General features: G+C 43.4%; 1 protein-coding gene across 1 annotated transcript in view; it reads left to right on the plus strand.

Moving 5' to 3' along the window:
• The window catches only part of GRPR (gastrin releasing peptide receptor), a 444,797-nt gene that overhangs the window by 267,802 nt on the left and 158,268 nt on the right, over window positions 1-18,727 (plus strand). Inside the window, exon 2 of the mRNA XM_078656075.1 lies at window positions 10,034-10,385. Coding sequence (XP_078512201.1) covers window positions 10,034-10,385 — 352 coding nt within the window. The remainder of the gene's footprint in view (window positions 1-10,033; window positions 10,386-18,727) is intronic.

Consider the following 18,727-nt stretch of genomic DNA (forward strand, 5'->3'; position numbering starts at 1 on the left):
AAATCCTGGGTCTTTGCCAGCTAGGCCGTGCAACGAGCCTTCGCAGTTTGTAATTGTAGAGGAAGAGCGAATGGGGGCCCCAATAACAGCAAGTGCTACCATATTACCTTTAAGGGATGTAGAAGTCTCCCGGAAGACAGGGAAAATTCGGAGCACCCCTGGGTGTACCACAAATGGGTGGGATGCTGAGAATAGTCCGGATGCTTTAGTAGTCCTGGACTCGGTGGTACCCCTCGTGGCCCACGCCCCAGAACTACTCACCATTGTCTCCTGGAATGTTGCGGGGGTTAAAAGTCGTATTGATTCAGATGACTGGCTGGAGTTTATAGATAGATATGATTTTATCCTACTCCAGGAAACCTGGGCAACTGAACCAACATTTAGGCAGGGATATATCAACTTTTTTAAACCTGCAATTAGAGGTCCGAAAGGGAGAGCTTCTGGGGGTTTACTGATCTGGGTGAAACAATCCCTGGGATTTCACTCCACAGAAATAACAGTACACAACCCTGACCTTCTTATCATTAAGTTGAGTAAGACTGGTTGTGGGGATATGATCTTGATTAATGTATATGCCCGAGGCTTGCCAGGAGGCCGCTCCCCTCTCCTGTTGGAAACATTGGATCCCATTCTAGATGATCTTGATAGCGATCTTGTAACCCTCCTAGCTGGAGACCTAAACTGCACCTTCGAGCCATTGTATGACTCAGGGGACAGTTGGGGCTACGCGGAGGATGCAGTATGGGGTATTCCTGAACTGTTGCCCTGTAAACCAGTAACTGCCACTGAGGCAGCAGTAAATTGGACGGCTCTTTGCCTCAATAGGGGCTTTCGGGCTGTCAATGGCCGCGCCAAATCAGACCAGGAAGCAAATTTTACATTCGATAACGGGTTAAGAAAAAGCCGTATTGATTATATCCTATTAAAACTAGGAGACTGGCCCTTGATGATGGACATGGCAGTTCTCCCCCGCCCAGAAAGTGACCACAACCCCTTGTCCTTAAAACTAAAGTTACCAGGTTTAGTGAGATCTGAGAACCCTGGCACTTCACAGACTGGGGATGCCTTCCTAACCAATGATAGGAAGAGACTAAAATGGTCCAAAATTGTGGAGGATATTACTTTAAGGGATACGGTAGACATAAAAATCAGCAACACATATAGTGAGATGCTGGCATATGATCTTCAAGGGGACAATCCCGAAATGGCTAACAATATTATAAACCTCCACAATCGTTGTTTTGCTGACCTCAAATCCCTGCTTTCAAAACCACGGCCCCAGGCAAACCCCAAAATACCGATCTGTCCCAAGAAATGGTATAACAATAAATGTAGGGAAGCCCATACCAAACTTATCAGTGCGGTTAAGTCCAGAGTTATGATCTCAGTGAAAGAAGCTAGAGTAAATTATAAGAAAACGCAGTGGGAAGCTAAGCGGGTGTGGGAGGATAAGCATTGGTCGGATTTATTGGAGGCTACCACTTCAAACAACCCCATCAAGTTTTGGGAAATAGTTAAGTGGGGGAAAGATCCGGATGCACGCATCCCTGTGAACCATGTGTCCCCTGTGGAATGGGTAACATTTTATTCGACCCAGTTTTGTGCCGAGAACCCCAATCCCCCCAGCATTACGGCGACGGTATCCCAGCCACCCTTGCAAACTAGGATTATTACCTTTTCGGAAAAAGAAGTCGAGCTGGCTATAGGTCTTACAATGCGAGGGAAAGCACCGGGCATGGATCTTATACCAGCCGACCTGTTTAAAACCAACCCCGCCCTATGGATACCCTACCTTACTAAAGTGGCTAATTCAATAGCCGCTGGTGCAAGTATACCAAAATCCTGGAAGGGGGCTGAGATATTACCCATCTACAAAAAGGGCAGTAGGTCAATTCCTGGCAACTATCGCCCGATTAGCCTCATTGATACAACCCAGAAACTCATTGCACGTATGATCTTAGGTAGGGTCCAAGGATGGATCGAACTAGAGGACATATTATCTCCAATGCAGGCGGGCTTCAGATCGGGAACGAGTACCATTGACCAGGTGTTCAGATTTTGTCTGATCTACTGGAAGGTGGTCCAGCTTGGCGGTGGTACAATCTACGCTGCGTTTCTCGATCTGAAGTCCGCGTTCGATCTAGTCCCGAGGGATAAACTGTGGGGAGTCTTGAGGAGTTTGGGAATGCCCGAGGAGTTATTAGTTTTAATAATTAAATTGCATGAAGACAATTTTGCGAGGGTGAGATGGGGCGGCCAGGGGCAAGTGACGGAACACTTCCCAGTAACCCGAGGCGTCCGCCAGGGGTGTGTTCTGGCACCAACCCTTTTTTTATTGTTTATTGACCAATTGGTCAAATTTTTTAAGGATACCCCAACGGACGCCCCGATGCTAGCAGGACAGCGATTCCCGATGCTCATCTTCGCTGATGACACCCTCCTCCTTTCCCGGACACGCTCTGGCCTACAGCGGGCGTTGGACCGGTTTGGGGAGTTTTGTGTCATCAGCGACCTCAAGGTGAACGTCGGGAAAACCAAGCTTATGGTACTAACAAAGAATCGCCCTGTCCGGTGCACAGTTAGTATGGGTGGCGTTAAACTGGATCAAGTGGAGAATATGGTATATCTAGGGGTTACCCTTGACAGCCGTCTGGGATGGAAAGCACAAGTCGAAGCACAACACCTAAAGCTTGCCCGCCTTACCGGCTGTCTATTAAGTGAACAAAAAAGATCTATCACCAAGCGGGTTTGTCCGGTTCTCAAGATTTATGATGCCAAAATTAACCCAGCAATTTTATATGGTGCAGATTTGTGGGGTTATATGGATCTGATGGGTTTGTTTAAAATACAATGCAAGTTCCTGCGTAACCTAGTGGGTTTGCCACAGTCGACCCCTTCCACCCCTCTCTGCTTGGACATGGGTTGCCCCCCAATTAACGAGATGGCTAGATTTAGATTGGTTGCTTTTTGGAGGCGTTTGTGGACAACCCCTGAACTTACCCTATTTGCCAATGAGGTAGCTGAAGTTAGGTCACTTGGGGGTTCAGGAAAAATTAAATGGTTTAAAATGGTAAAATCTATCCTGACGGATATGGGGCTAGAGCAAATCTGGATATCCTCCTCCACCAGCACTTTTCCATCTAAACTAGCTTTCAAGGAACTGTACTGGGCCACGATTCGCCAGGCTAGAGTCAATGCCTCAAGCTCCACCAATCTCACGGGTAGGTTCCTGTCATTTAAGTTGGACTTGTCCCGTGAACTCTATTGGGATTCAATCTCCAAAACACTGGACAGGAAACTCTACCATCAGTTTCGGGTGGGTGCATTGCCGGTGAATGTATTCACTAAAGGTTGGAAAACGAGTACTACGGACTATTGTAGATGGTGCCCTGGCCACAAGGAAACAATAGGACACTTCTTGTTTGCTTGCCCTAGATATCTAGTACCTAGAGCCAAATGGTTAAAGCCACTGTTCCAGCGCATGCCCATAAGAAAATCCGAAGATGCTATTCGTGTATTAACAACTAACACCTCTGAGTTCATTTCAGTGTGCCTGGCTAAATACCTGGGATGGGCTTGGACATTAAGGTCGAAACCATAGCACATTTACTGTACTGACCATGCAAATGCTCCTCCATGATGTACTGAGCTCTACCAAAACAGGCTGTTCATTTCTGCTCATGCTATCGAAAATTGTTTGGAATCTAACTGTAAATTCTTCCGTTTTTTTCTATTTATGTGCTTAATTTTAGTAATTTTCTCATCAGGTTTGTCTTTTTTGCTATTTAATACTAGTTTTATGAACTCAAAGTTATGTATTTTTAATCAAGCAATGTTTGTTAATGTCTGTCTTTTATGATTTTTTATGAATCGAAATAAAGACTTTAAAACCTGAAACCTGAAAACCTGTAGCTGTTAGACCTGGCATCCTTGTCATGGTTTCCACCTGCTTTTTGTCTCTATCTCCTGTATTTTTGATTGTATGCTGAATTTCGTTTTTGCTTGTTGAGGTACTCTGGGCACTTTACCACTGTTGATCAGTGCTAAAGAGCAAGTGCTACCTGTGTAAATTGTGATTCTGATTGGTTATCCGTGATTGGCATAATTGAGTTACTAGTAAGTCCCTGGTAAAGTGCTCTGTATGAGCCTGTAAATTAAATGCTACTAGTACGCCTGCAGCACTGGTTGTGCCACCCACATGAGTATCCCTGTAAACTTGTCTCAGGTCTGCCTTTGCAGTGTCTGTGAGTGCGGTTTTCACCTGTCATGTCGACTTGGCAAGTGCACCCACTTGCCAGGCCCAAACCTTCCCTTTTACAGAGCGTAAGGCATCCATACAGAAGGACTAAAGTACCCTCATGGGCAGGGTGCAGTGTAAGCGAAAGGAAGGACATGTACTGGTGTGTTTTACATGTCCTGATAGTGAAATACAGCCAATTTCATTTTTCACTATTGCAAGGACTAGCTCACTGGAGCTTACTTGTAATATTTTACAAGTGTAACTGTAACTGTCAATTGGGAAAGGCGAGAGATTTGGAGTTTAGGCTCTCTGAACTCAGAATTTAAAAATACATCTTTAATTGCAGATGGTTTTCAAATCGTATGTTTGAAAATGCCACTTTTAGAAAGTGGGCATTTTCTTGCTTTACTATTCTGTGTGCCTCTGCCTGCTTCCGGAATCAACGTCTGGTTTAGACTGACAGGACTGTTTGTTCATGCACTCCAGACACTCACACAAAGGGTGCTGAGGTGTGTCCTGCATATCCGGATGAGTCTGCCTGTGCTAGTGTGGAGGGAGGAGTTCTCACTGACACCTGAATAGGGCTGTGTCTGCCTTTCACAATGTTGTCTCCACCCCCTGTAGTGTGGCTGGGCCAGTATAAATAGTGGGGCACTGACCACAGAACTTTAGAACACTTCTGGATTAAGAGGACCCTGCCAAGAGGAAGAGCTGCCAGGAAGAGTGCTGCTGCTTTGCTGTGTGTTGTTTTGCTGGATTGGCCTACAGTTGCTGCTTCTTTCTGTGTGCAGTGAAAAGGACTGAACTTTTACTTTGCTTTGGTATCCTGCTAAAGAAAATTCTCCAAGGGCTTGATGTAGAGCTTACCTCCTTTTAAGAAGTCTCAGGGGCACAACGACTTCACTAGCAGCATCCCTGAACTCTACTAGTAGGAGTTCTGACCTGTCTAGGAGTGCCAACTCCAGTTCTGTGCCCTTGGAGGTTGTTTTGATGCTCCAGTTGCTGAATATCCATGCATCGCCTTTCAAGCACTGTTTTTCCACCGTTGAAAAACACATGCAGTGCCTCAGTGTGGCTGAAAATATTGACGCAGTGCGTGTCAGAGGTCACAGAAACCAGCCACAGCACATACAGGTAAGAGCGGTGAGGCAGTGGAGCTGGGTGGGGGGGGGATTTTGATGGACGATGACAAGGGAAAATTAAATAAATAATTAATTTTCCCTCGTCATCGTCCATTGAATTTGCCCCCACCAGGCCACACTGATCTTACCTGCACAAGCTGCTGCTGACAGAAAGCACTGCAGCCCGTGTTCCGAGCATCAACTCTTCGAAGTTCCAAACACCTGCTCCGACTCCGGAGCTGGCGTGCTGTGCACCTGGAAAAATTGACACATCACCTGTCTCTGGCTGTGGAAATCAACAGATCGCCTGGATCGCTGCTGAATAAACCTGTAGTGCCTGGATATTCTCACTCATCACACCTGTGTGCCAAATCTACATTGATGCAGGGCTTTTAGCAGGAAACCGACGCATCACCACCCCTCGCAGTAAAAAACCGACACATCACCTCCTCTCCAGTAAGGATCTGCGTATAACCTTCCCTGAATGGCAGTAAGGAACTGACGTATCACCTCCCTTGGTGCAAGGAACCAATGCATCACCTTCCCTGTGAGAAAGGAACCGACGCATCACCTTTCCTGCACCTCTTTTCGTCCTGTAATTTTGACGCACCCAAGGTACTTTGAGTTAAAAATCACTGCATCCATAGTTTCCTATGGACGGAAGTGCTAAATCCTTTTAAAATCCATAGTTTGAGTTGTGTATGTTGAATTTATGTAGTTTTGGTCTTGTTTGGTTTAAATAAAGATACATTTTTTCTACACTGGTGTGGTGTCCATTTGTAGTGTTTTCACTGTGTTAATGTGTGTGTTATGTACAAATGCTTTACACATTGCCTCTGAGATAAGCCTGACTGCTCGTGCCAAGCTACCAATGGGGTGAACAGGGGTTATTTGAGGTGAGTGACTACCTTATCCTGACTAGAGGGAAGGGTCCCTACTTGGACAGGTTACAGACCTTCCAACTATTGACCCCCATTTCTAACAATGGCTGGATTTGAATTTCAATGTTTTTGATGGAAAGAGTTAATCTGACCTAATTTCATCTCTTCCTTGTGCTTTGAGACAATTAATCTGTTAGTAAATTCTATGGGGCATATTTACAAGCCCATTGCATCACTTATGCGCCACAGTTGCGTCACTTTTGTGCAGTAGCAGTGGGGTAAATGTTGCAGGCCATTTACAACGTGACGCATCTATGGAGAAGCGTCACGTTTTAAAGCCCAGTGCCACATTATACCTGCGTCAGGTATAACGGATGCAGGGTGGGTGCTCCCACGCAGGAAAGCCTCGTAGAAGTGATGCAGTGAAATCTACAAGATTTCACTTCGCCACTTCTAGGACGCCACTGCGTCGAAACCTTAAAGTATAGGCCTCCCCATGCATTGCTGGAGTTGCGTTGTGCTTGCGACACAACTCCAGCAATGTGTAACTTTTGGGCCAACTGGTGCGTCAGAATTACTGACGCACTTTTCAATCATTGCGCCATGGTGCGCCGTATTGTAACTATGGCGCATCATGGTGGTTTAAGGGTATCGCAAGCTGGTGCAGGGAAACTGACGCATCTCTACCGATGCGTCAGTTTCTTGTAAATCTGCCCCTACATTTTTTTTAATGTCGGATGAGTTGGACAATCTAGGTTTGTTGGCATCTCAAAGGTGTCATAATGTATCTGTCCAGTTGGGTGTCTCTCATATTTTAGAATCAATATGGCCTAACAATCTGTGTGTGAACGTTTTTAATTGAAGGGGCATTTTTTTTAAAGTGTTACATGACATATACTACATGCCTAATCGTTTATTAAAGTGAGGTTTTTTGTCGACCTTGAAATGTTGTCACTGTGGAGAACCAGTGGTCGATACAGTTAATATTTTTTCCACCTGTGGTAGTATAGCTAAACTGGAATCGCGTGTTTGATTAAATCTCTACGGTAACACATATGCCGTTATTTCCTAGCTTGCATTCAATTATATTTGGTGCATTCGAGGTTGTCTCCCGTGAAGTTTTATGATATTATATTTTTCATAATTGCGACTAGAATATCATTTGTGCGACTATTGCTTGACCTTAATCCGCCATCTCCGCTAGCTGGTTGAATCAATTTGTAGATATCAGTGGCTTGGAGCGGCCTCTCATCTCGGCAAATCCAGCAACGGACTATTTGCGAGAAATGTTGGCTCCAGTTATGCAGGGGAGGGTGCTAGCTCTGTAAATGGCTGCTGGATAAGCTCGAAGGGTTGTTAATAGTCTCAGGAATGTCCTGGCTATAGGTGTCTGTAAGGGTGCTTGCCTGCTATTTGTCCTGGTGGTATAAGGCATTTCATTACAATGCATGATTTGTGGATTTTTGTGTTGTCGTTCTGATGTACCATCCATATAAAGATGACAAGAATGAAAAAAAAATTAAAGGGAAAAAAAAGAAAAAAATTAATGTGTGAACTAGATTAGATGGAGGGTTTTTTTTGTTTACCTTGCTAGCTTCAGTTCCAGAGGGGCAGCAGGGGAAATTATACACTTCTCTTTCTTTCCAATGACGAGTGATAGGGATGTTCATGAAAACCGTAGCAGTTCCGATTACACCTGTATAATGGCTGACTGACACAGTATTTAGAGGTTTAATTCGAACTTGCGGGCCCATTAGCATGATGGGTGTATCGCTAACTCCGGCCCGGCGGTGGCGATCTGCCCGCCAGAATGCCCTGTATCACCCGTGCCATATTTATATGGCATGGTGCACAGCGGCAGACAGAAAGACCGTCCGCCGCTTTTCCCGACCGGGTGGAAAAGGCCCTTAATATAGTGGTGGTGCCTTGCAGGCACCGCCATCCATATTAGTATGCGGCTTTTTCAATTCCTTTCCATGGCGGAGACTCCGCCATGGAAAGACATGCGGATTTCGCTTTGAGGGCCCGTTGCGGGTCCCCAGGAGGGTGGGGGGCTGCACTTGGGGGGTACCTATGGTACTCCTCAACATTGGCATAGACAAGGTGGCCGACACCGCACAGTGCCTGTCACATTGTGCATGCCAATGTACAACATGCATATATTGCATTGTGGCGGGTGCTGCTTACAGCACCGCCCGCCACAATGCAATATATGCGGGATGCCACCGCCACTGTGGCGGTGGCATCCTGATTGCCATTGCCGGACCGCTGCACCTCTGGTGGTCGGTCCCGAGTACCGCTATGGTAGCAGGCGGACAAAGTCTGCCCGCCATCGTAATGGACCCCTTGGTTTTCAGGCTACCAAACGGCCTACCAGGTTTTGCCTTCACTGTTCCAGCTGGGACTGGACATTCACATTTGCATTACACTCCTAGTTTAGTATTTTTTTCCCCACTAAAGCTAGCATTGCCATTGGCAGAGATTGTTTATTTTGCAAAATCAAAAAAATGTGAAAGCCTTTCCGTGATGCCACTGCGGCGAGTCAGACTGTTAACATCATTTTTGTGTCCAAACACTAATACCCAAAGAAGGAACTTGTTTTTGGAAAATAAAGAAGAAAAGTTCCTGATGTACTTGAGTGTTCTATAAAAGTGCATGGAAAACATTTCCGTTTACTCTTGTCATTACTTCTGCGCATGCTGGATCAGGGAAAATGTAGGTGGATATAGCTTCATAGATCCCACCTTTAACAGAGCGTGCTTTCTAATTACATTTACACTGTCTGTCGCCCGCTAGTAGTGGTTTTTCTGACAGTAGAGTTGGCGGAAGCTCAACTGTGGAAAAACAATGACCTGACCCCTACATGAGGCAGAGCATGCGAGAGGTTGTGAGATAAAACAGCTAATGCGTGTTGGTGGTAGTCCTGCTACTGCCAGCCTCTAAATCACTCACTTCACGGCATTTCAGCAAGCAAATATGCAATCTGTTAGTCTCTCAGTAAATGATATGAACCTTATGCTACCACCAGCGCGTATACTTCAGTTAACAAAATGTTCAGTTTCATGCAATGGATTTTGGGCATCCCAGTGTGCTAATTGTGGGAAGGGAACGCCTGGAGAAATCAACACGTGTCTATCCATTTTAAAAGTAGCACCCTGATGTCCATACAATGTTAGCTCACGTTCTCCAACTAACTGGGCATATCTTTCATAGAAATATATTTGTCATGCACTAATCCAGAGGTTCGTCGTTTTTAACTCACACCTGCTACCAATTTAATTTGTACATCAGTTACATGATTAGGCAATAGGATGATACGAGTACACACATCTGATATGTCTAACAATAGTTATACGCCAATGACAAATATTAACAGAAATACTTACAATAGTCCAAGCCTTGTTAGGCCTTATTTAGAGTTTGGTGGACTGGATATTCAGTCAAAATGGGATGGATTTCCCATCCGCTGTCTTACAAGTTCCATGGGCTATATATTGCACTTGTTATACATCAGACAGGACATCGTTCCAATGTACAGGCAAGCCTGATAATATGGCTACAAGGAAATGTACTGTATGCAGAAACATTTCCAAGTATGCTATCATATATATGCAAAGCAAGCTAAAAAGTCACCATTAGAAAAAGATGTCAAGTTTAAACGTGTAGTTTAAAATGGAGAATCTAGCGCAGGCCCTGTTGAACCTTACAGCAGCCAGCCTTAGTCTGTTTCATGTAGTTAAGGGTAAACAGATTACTTTCTTTCATCTGTAATTCTTTCTTTCTGCTTCTAGGTACAAAGCTATTGTCAGGCCTATGGACATCCAAGCCAACAATGCACTGATGAAGATTTGCATCAAAGCCACCCTGATCTGGATTCTGTCAATGACACTCGCCATTCCTGAAGCGGTCTTCTCTGATCTGCATCCATTTTACGACAAAGGAACCAACAAAACCTTCATCAGCTGTGCCCCATACCCACACTCCGATGGACTGCATCCAAGAATCCATTCAATGACATCCTTTCTCATCTTTTACATCATCCCCTTGTCCATCATTTCTGTGTATTACTATTTCATTGCAAAGAATTTGATCCGCAGTGCTTACAACATGCCAGTTGAAGGGAATGTGCATGTAAGAAGACAGGTATGGTTCCTTTTATTTCTATTAATGACTATACCCTGGGGAGGTTCCAATTAGTATGAAGTGACTTGTTTTTTTCTTAAGCAATAAGTGAAACTATTTAGAGTTGGCAATAACCCTATACATAAAGATAGACACGAACAAAAATTAAAACAATTTCCTCTGAAAAATGATGGTACAGAATTACTTACATTACATGCCCAACAAAATGATCATACAAACAAAAAAGTATTAAAAAAAAGTATATGGAGGGCGTAATTAGTCACTCATTCATGTTAAGTTATGTTTTTTTCAGACAACAAAAACTGTTTATTGGTAATGTAGTGTGTCTCAATTAACTTCTTACTTATGTCAGCTGGATAAGCCTTGGAGGTATTTTGATATTTTTACAGCTCCCTGTTAATTTCAACAAAAATGAATGGCGAAATCTTACACGAAGAGAAAGACACAGATATTAGAGATCTCTTTATATTAGCATTAGATGTAGTGTTTGTCATTTACTTTCCCAAAATCTACCTGCAGTACAATGATAGATCATTCTCGCAAATCCTGGGTACAATCAGAATTCAGTCCTCTCAGTTACCAGGAATTTTGAAATATATAATGTTGAAGTCACAAGCAATAGTTTTGCAACACCATTGTGTGGTGTGTATTTTAAAGGAAAAATATATTTGTTGAAACTTGGCAGTATTTGCTTCAAAATTAACCAGGTGGTTGGATCATGTACGCAGTTGGAAGAAAAGCGTTCTGTGCTTTGTAAAAAAAGCTTGCCAAAAAGGGATTACTAGTGCTGTGGGGAAGGAACGGAGATATGTGACATCATTGTAGGCCAAAGGAAGAGGCATTAAGGACCCACTGTCAGATCCACAATTCTTGGTGGTAAAGCATATTCTGGGTAAGATGGTAAGATGCTGATTAACCACGATAGTCCCGAAAATAGTTGCTTGCAAATGAGCACCTGAGCCTGTCTTCCAGCATCAGTTTAATATAGCTAATTTGCAGAACCAGCAATCTAATATTTTTATTTTTCTCTGTTTAGTTGGAAACCCTTTATGTGGGCCTGATAGGCTGTTTGACCGTCTTCCTTCTGCAGGCTTTCAACTCAGCTGAACTTGTGTGCTTTCATTCTACAGTCTCACAACTGCATATTCTGATTGTGCATATGTGTTACATCCCCATGTGTTCATTGGTGCAACTGTGATATTTTCAGGTTTGTAGTGGGTCTATATGGGTCTTTTGTATGGCCTTAGTTCTTAATCTCCGATGAACAACAGAAAATAAATCTGAAATCATTGAATCTTCAATACTTAAAGTACTGTATTGAGGTGATTCTGCATATACAGGTACCTAAGACAACTGGATTTTTGATACACTGATTATTTGGCCAACCTTTATGTAGTCTTCTCTTTTTCATGTCCCTTGGAAAATATTTATTGTTCAGTACTTGCAAATTTCCACTGACAGACCCTCAAAGCCCACCAGACCATGTGTTTCTTTCCTCAGGCAGAATTGATCGTAATCCCCATCAACCCCACCAACACCCCAAGATGTACTGTATTATTAAAACTATATAGTTCTTTACTCAGTAAATCAGTTCCTTTTTCCTACAAGAGCATTTACCCTCCTAACTTAATAACTCCAAAACAGCCAAACACATCAATCTTAGAGCCTTTGACAGACACTTTCTGATCGTTCTAAGTTCCAAGCGCCACCAAAACAACTCTCAAGCCCACTGTTTACATCTTAGCTCAACAACAACATAGCTAATCTCTTTTCCATCAGTGTCTGAGTCTTGCCACAAGAAGCATGGGACAGACTCTCCCCTCTACAGTCCTACAAGTTATCCTGTCCTCACTATCTATAAATATCAAATGGGCTTCCAAAACCTACCTCATGAAACTCTGTCATCACAACCAAACTCCTTATCTACCCAACTCTACAACTCTACATATATAGACCACCCACCAAAACTACCTCTTCCAAGAGGTTGAATAGTTCCTTTACGTTCTGCAAATTCCTAACCACAACTGAAAAGCACCTTAAATCTCCTCTTGACCATGCAAGTAGGTCTCCTGCAGATCACCTTACCTCATATTTAAGTTTCAGACATCAGCACTTCCTACATGCGTGATGGTAAGGTTTGATAAAGTTCTAAATCAAATAGACATAGGCAGCGCTAGTCTGAGCCCAGCACCTAACGCCCTCTATAACAAGCATTTGCAATGCAATAGGTCTCGCATTAGGAAAGTTTGAGCCATTGGTATTGTAAATTACATTTTTTTTATTTATGTGTTGGTTGTGAAAATAGCTAAAGTAATAGCTTTGTCATTTACAATGCCAATAGTTTTAACTTTCACAAATGTGACACCTATAGCATTTGTAATGCAATATGTGTTGTATTTTCACGAAACCCCAAGAACAGAAGTGAAATATTAACATTTTTTGTGACATTTATAAGACGGAGCGTCATTGTTGTTCGAGTACTTTACGCTGGCACACCTCTTAAAATTATGCAGAGTACGCATGATCTGTATTAGCCGCAGTAAGATTGTTTTTAATGAAAAGTGAAATCGAACTATTGTAAATAGCAGCTTTTGAAACTGAATAAAATTGTTAAATACATAATGGTTGGACAAGACCCTCTGCAGCGTTTCAAATCATATTTACTAACATAGAACTGGAAGATGCTGCCAGAAAGGGCATTTGAAACCAACACCTACAAATTATAATGTAACCTGAATGTATTGCCTTAAATCATTCAAGTAATGTGACTTGGAAGAGTAAGCGCAGATTCTGTTGTTCACAATAGAAGTTGTGAGGGCAATCTGCAGCAGAAAGGATGCATGTGAAAGCAGCAAGGCTATAAAATAGTGCTTAAGGCGCAATCCCCAAAAAGTTCTCAGAGAATGTGATATCATTAAAGCTGTGTTTTTGAGCCGTGATAAGTATTATAATGGGATGGGGAAATGAGCTACTGTGAATAAAATACTTCTGGGCTGTGTATGTGTGTGAGCGTGCGTGTGTGCGTGTGTCTTGGAGTCTGTGTATGCGTGTGTAACTGTGGGGGAGGAGGAGGAGGGGGTTGCCTGTCTGGGTGCCTGCGTGTCTGTGTATGTGTAAGTGCAAGTGCGCGCGTGTGTGTGTGTGTGTCTGTCTGTCTGTGTGCATGCATGCATGCGCGTTAGGCTGGGAGTATGGGAGGGCGGCGCAGGACGGAACGTGCGTGTTCGCGCACACGAATCCAGCCTGAAAAAGCTCGTGTCACCCACACCCATCCAGCACAGGAAACACGAGTGACGTGGCAGTTAATGAAGGGGCCTGAGTGCAGGTGCTCAGGGCCAGTTCCAGTTACCATAAGTACAGTGTCCTCATTGCCAAAGTATGTGGCCTCGGCCCCTTGACTTTACACTAATCAAGTGGGCATTGCTGCAGAAATGCATAAAAGCACACTTCGCCGTGCAGAACCTGAACCGCGCTACGATCTCGTCTGTAGACGGAGTTAACAGGTTCCAGTTTATTTTCCGTTTGCTTCACAGTTGTAGTCCACGTAAAATGAAACAGCAACCAGCAGGGCTTTGGGTGGGGCGGGTCCCTCCGTAGCTGTAGTTAAAGAGGCGCGGGGCACTATGGGATCCTATATTCTTTCCTAAGCTTTACTGGGGACAACACATCGTTAAAAGGCTGTCCCAATAATACACACAGCCTATGTCAGCGAGGTCGCTTCTGTTTACATTTCACTTTTAACGTAATTTACTTTCCCAAGAGCATTAGCCTTTCCAGAATGGTGGGTTTTCTGTAGTTTTCTTTTCACCCAGCATATTATGCAATAGCACCTACAGTGACCTGGATCGTCTGTAGGAATCAGTGTGAGTCAGGTTGTGGGTGGGTGTTTATAACGCTGGGTGTAATTTGTACATTTTACAGATATAGCGCATTGAATCATAGTCGATATATACCTCAAGGTTATAGTCCCTGCCACCGACGGATATATGTTTCTATAAAACCGTTACAGTATATTCTGTGAGCGGTTACACGATTGTTGCGAATGTCATCCAAAAAGTTACAGTTTTCTGTGAACGGTTACGCCACTGTGAATTTCATCAAACAACAGTGAGTGAATGTTTTTTTTCTGCTATAACTGCGCGCTCCGCTGAAGTGACGTGGTGTTTGTTTCTGGTCACGTTTGAGAAGCCAAAGTTGAGGCTGAAGAGTGAAGACAGGGTGAGATTATCACAGAGCATTTAGTGAGTGAGGCATAACGTCCAGCAGAGCTTGTCATTAGGGCATACAGGACTAAGCAAACTCTGCCGAAGGCAATTACACAGCTGACTAGCGAGTTCAAACTCGCACAATCAGTATCAGTGAGTGCTCTGTGCACGAAGTTCTACCCGTGCATAAGTGGACTCTAGCAACCTCGCAATCGCATTCGATTATTAAAAGTGTTTTCTTTATATAAAGACAAACATACAAGTCTAGTTTTAAGTATTTTATCTTTTTGCAGTTGAAAGTTAGTTATATGCTTACTTTTCCAGAGGTCTCCATGAGTTCTTGTTTGCTCCAGAAAAAACAGTCGCTGCAGCTGGAAACTTTGCCTGTTGAACTGCACTGTAGTTATCTCTTTGTATCTGCAGAGTAAATTATTCACCCCGCGTGCCTTCGGGTAAAGTCCGCGCTATATAAAAATGCATAACTAACTAAAAATATAAATAACGCAAATCACCGCCGTCACTTTGCCGGCCTGCGACCAGGAAGTCAGGCAGGCCAGCGCGACAACCGGAAACAGGAAGTAGGAGGGCGGGAGCCTACCCCGCCTCCCACGGAAGAGCCGGAAGAGCCGCGATTGGTTGCAGCACCGGAGCAGGCAGGAGCCTACCCTGCGCCCCAGTGCCGAAGAATGGAGGAAGAGTCCTGCTGCCGGTGAGTGGGGCTTCGCTTTGTGGCTGGCCTGCGAGGGCGGGAGGGGGGCATGTGTGGGCGCGTGCGCGGCGGCGGCCTGTGTATGTGTGTGAGCGTGCGTGTGTCTTGGAGTCTGTGTGTATGCGTGTGTGACTGTGGGGGAGGAGGAGGAGGAGGTTGCCTGTCTGGGTGCCTGCGTGTCTGTGTAAGTGTAAGTGCGCGCGCGTGTGTGTGTGTGTGTCTGTGTCTGTCTGTGTGCATGCATGCATGCGCGGTAGGCTGGGAGTATGGGAGGGCGGCGCAGGACGGAACGTGCGCGTTCGCGCACACCAATCCAGCCTGGACAAACTCGTGCACCTTCTCGTCCGTCCTTCCCTCGAGACAGCTAACTATACGTCTCCAACCCTGGACGCATCCTTTGGATGCGAATTCCAGGGCGAGACCTAAAAAGGGAACACCAGCTCCGGCTAGACTTAAGCTCTCTAGCCTAGGATCTTGAATGCATCAACTTGACCCTGTCATCCCTCAAGAGCATGTAGAAACTCCAACTCCTATTATCTCTTGCTGGTTCCAACTCTAAATGTAATGTATGGTCCAGACCACAAAGTAATAATGTACCTTACTTATGCAGAACAATCCCCCATCCTCTACAAAAAAGTACCTCAACTAATATCTCTTAGGGAAACTGACATCTATAAATCCACTGACCCAATAAAAGACCTCCTCTACACCCAGACCTACTCTATCAGTCACCTCAACAGGAAAGGGGGGATTGGAGGGGGTATAGCAGTAATCCTCAAAGTGTAGGAGTCTAATAAATGACCAACTCATGCTATTTCATGGCCTGAGGTAATATAATTGTTATTCATATGGCAACCAAATGTTATCCCATCTCTTACTCTCCAGGTGATAACATTAGAAAAAAATCAATGAGTTATTTAATAAAGTTGTAATCTCTCCCAGTAGAAATATGTTCTCTGGTGACATCAGTTTGCACTGGGGATATCTTAAGATGATAGATGTATCACACTTCCTCAGTTGTACACACTATTAACTTCAATCAATATTTTCCCCTAAAAGGTTCATCCACAGTAGCTCTTTCTGATGTTTGGACCAAATATTGAGTTTTAAATATCGAGATCAAGAAATATTGTAAACAAATATTATGAATAAAAAATATCATGATGCAGAAAAATCATTGCCAAGTATAGCAATTATTTAGGTAGGTAATACCTTTTCAAAAATGTTTGTGTTGTTAATATCATTTTCAATAATATAGTTGTAAAACATGTATTTTAATTATCTTGATGTGTTTTAGTTCATGTTTTAATTGTATATGCTAAATATTATGAGTGTAATAGTTGACAATATTTTTAAATATAGATTGAAATTTTAGGTGAATTATAATGTTTAATTTAACTGCTAATAGTACTTTATAGTGTCATAGGGGGTTGTGAGATTTGTAGGAGTACAGGCTGGGTAGTTAGGTATGATTAATTAGCATTTAATTATCAATTAATTATTGAACTGATTATTCATTATGTAAATTGTGTAGTTATGTTTTTAGTTAGATATCTGGTGCAGGTTGCTGGGTTTATAGAGGCATAGGTGGGGAAGTTAATTGAGTAATAACTGATTAATAATTTATTATGAAATATTTAGTTGATTATTATTTTTGTAAATTGTGCCATTGATATGTTTTTAAAGATATATATTAAGTGTGGTTGTTGGGTTTGTAAGGCTACAGGGTGGGAAGTTAATTAAGGGCCTTATTATAAGTTTGGCGGTGCAGGAGCAGGACTGCCCCGCTCCTGCACCTCCAAACCTGTGTAGGAACTTCCCCCCAGATCAGGAGATTTCTCCTGTCTGGCGGACGATTCTTTTTCGTTACCACGGCGGTGCCTATGAATGAGGCACTGCAAAGAGAATGTACTGGTGTGCATGCCCCTGAGTAATAATTGATTACAAATTATTTATTAATTTTATAATAATTATTTAATTGATTGTTAATTATGTAAATTCTATAATAATTATATTTTCTAAGTTATATATTAGGTGCAGGTTGTTGGGTATGTAGGGGTAAACGGTAGGAAGTTAATTAAGTAATAGTTAATTAACTGTTATTTAATAAATTATGAATTATTTAACTGATTATTAATTAAGTAAATTGTGTAATAATTATATATTTTTAAGTTATATATTAGGTACAGGTTGTTGTTTTTTTAGGGGCGTCGGGTGGGAAGTTATTTAACTAATACATAATTATTTACTTATTAATAATTATTTAATTGATTATTAACTATGTTAATTGAGTTTTATTTATTTATTTCAGTTACATTCTAAGGGGTCGATTCCGATCCGATAAAAAAATCCGCCGTACGACTCGCATCCGGAGCCGTTTCCGTACGAATCGTACAGACGCCGTACGACCCGACGAGTACGATCCCGACCGGTGTACCAGGACGCGAGTTGTACGGTCCACGTCAGGTAAGGGCGATCCGTACGGAAAAGCGCACATTCACATACACACCGTACGGCGCGTACACCCCATGATCGCAGGGGTACGCGCAGTACCCCTGCGATCATGTGGGTACGTGCCGTACACCCAGCGTACATGGGGTACGCACCGTACACCCAGCGTACATGGGGTACAGTGCGTACCCCATGTACGCTAGGTGTACGGCACGTACCCCCCATGATCGCAGGGGTATGGCGCGTACCCCTGCGATCATGGGGTGTACGTGCCGTACCCGAGGGGGGCGTTCCGTACCTGTTTCGGGGCGAACACCGCTTTTACGGCTGTTTTCAGCTCCCGTAGGAAAAGGGTCGTACAGTGCGTACCCAACACGAATCGTACTTGCCGGGTCGGAGAAATCGGACGTGAACCGTACAGATGTCGCGTACAGCAGGTTCCAAGGGAGAGTCGTATGGGGATTTCATTCGTACGGTCCCTGTACGATTCGTACGGAGTACGGCTCCTGGTACGGATCGCACTTCGTCGTTCGTACGGTGGACGTTGCAGGTTACGAATCGTATGGGAAAACCGCTCCGAACGGCAATTTGGAGCGCTTTTTACCGGATCGGAATCGACCCCTAAGTGTCAAGTGCTAGGTTTGTGGGCATATAGCGTGAGAACTTAACTAAATAATAAATGAATAACAATTTTTAGTTTTTATTAGTATTATTATGTTTTTAATACACCATGTAAATTGTTTAATTGTCTTATATTTGTTTATGTATAATATTCTTAATAGGAGTTTGTTATTTCTGGTGAGCTAATAGGGTTATCAAGATATGTTTTGTGTTTGAAATGAAGAACTATACCTACTGCTGCAAAGACTGAAGTGGGAATAGTATATTTAACCCCTCCAAAGTCCATCACCTAACCTACTGTTGCATGGACTATAGTGGAAATAGTAAATTTAACCCTTTCAAATTCTAACACTCTC

This window comes from Lissotriton helveticus, chromosome 8, assembly GCF_964261635.1.
Source record: "Lissotriton helveticus chromosome 8, aLisHel1.1, whole genome shotgun sequence".
NCBI lineage: Eukaryota > Metazoa > Chordata > Amphibia > Caudata > Salamandridae > Lissotriton > Lissotriton helveticus.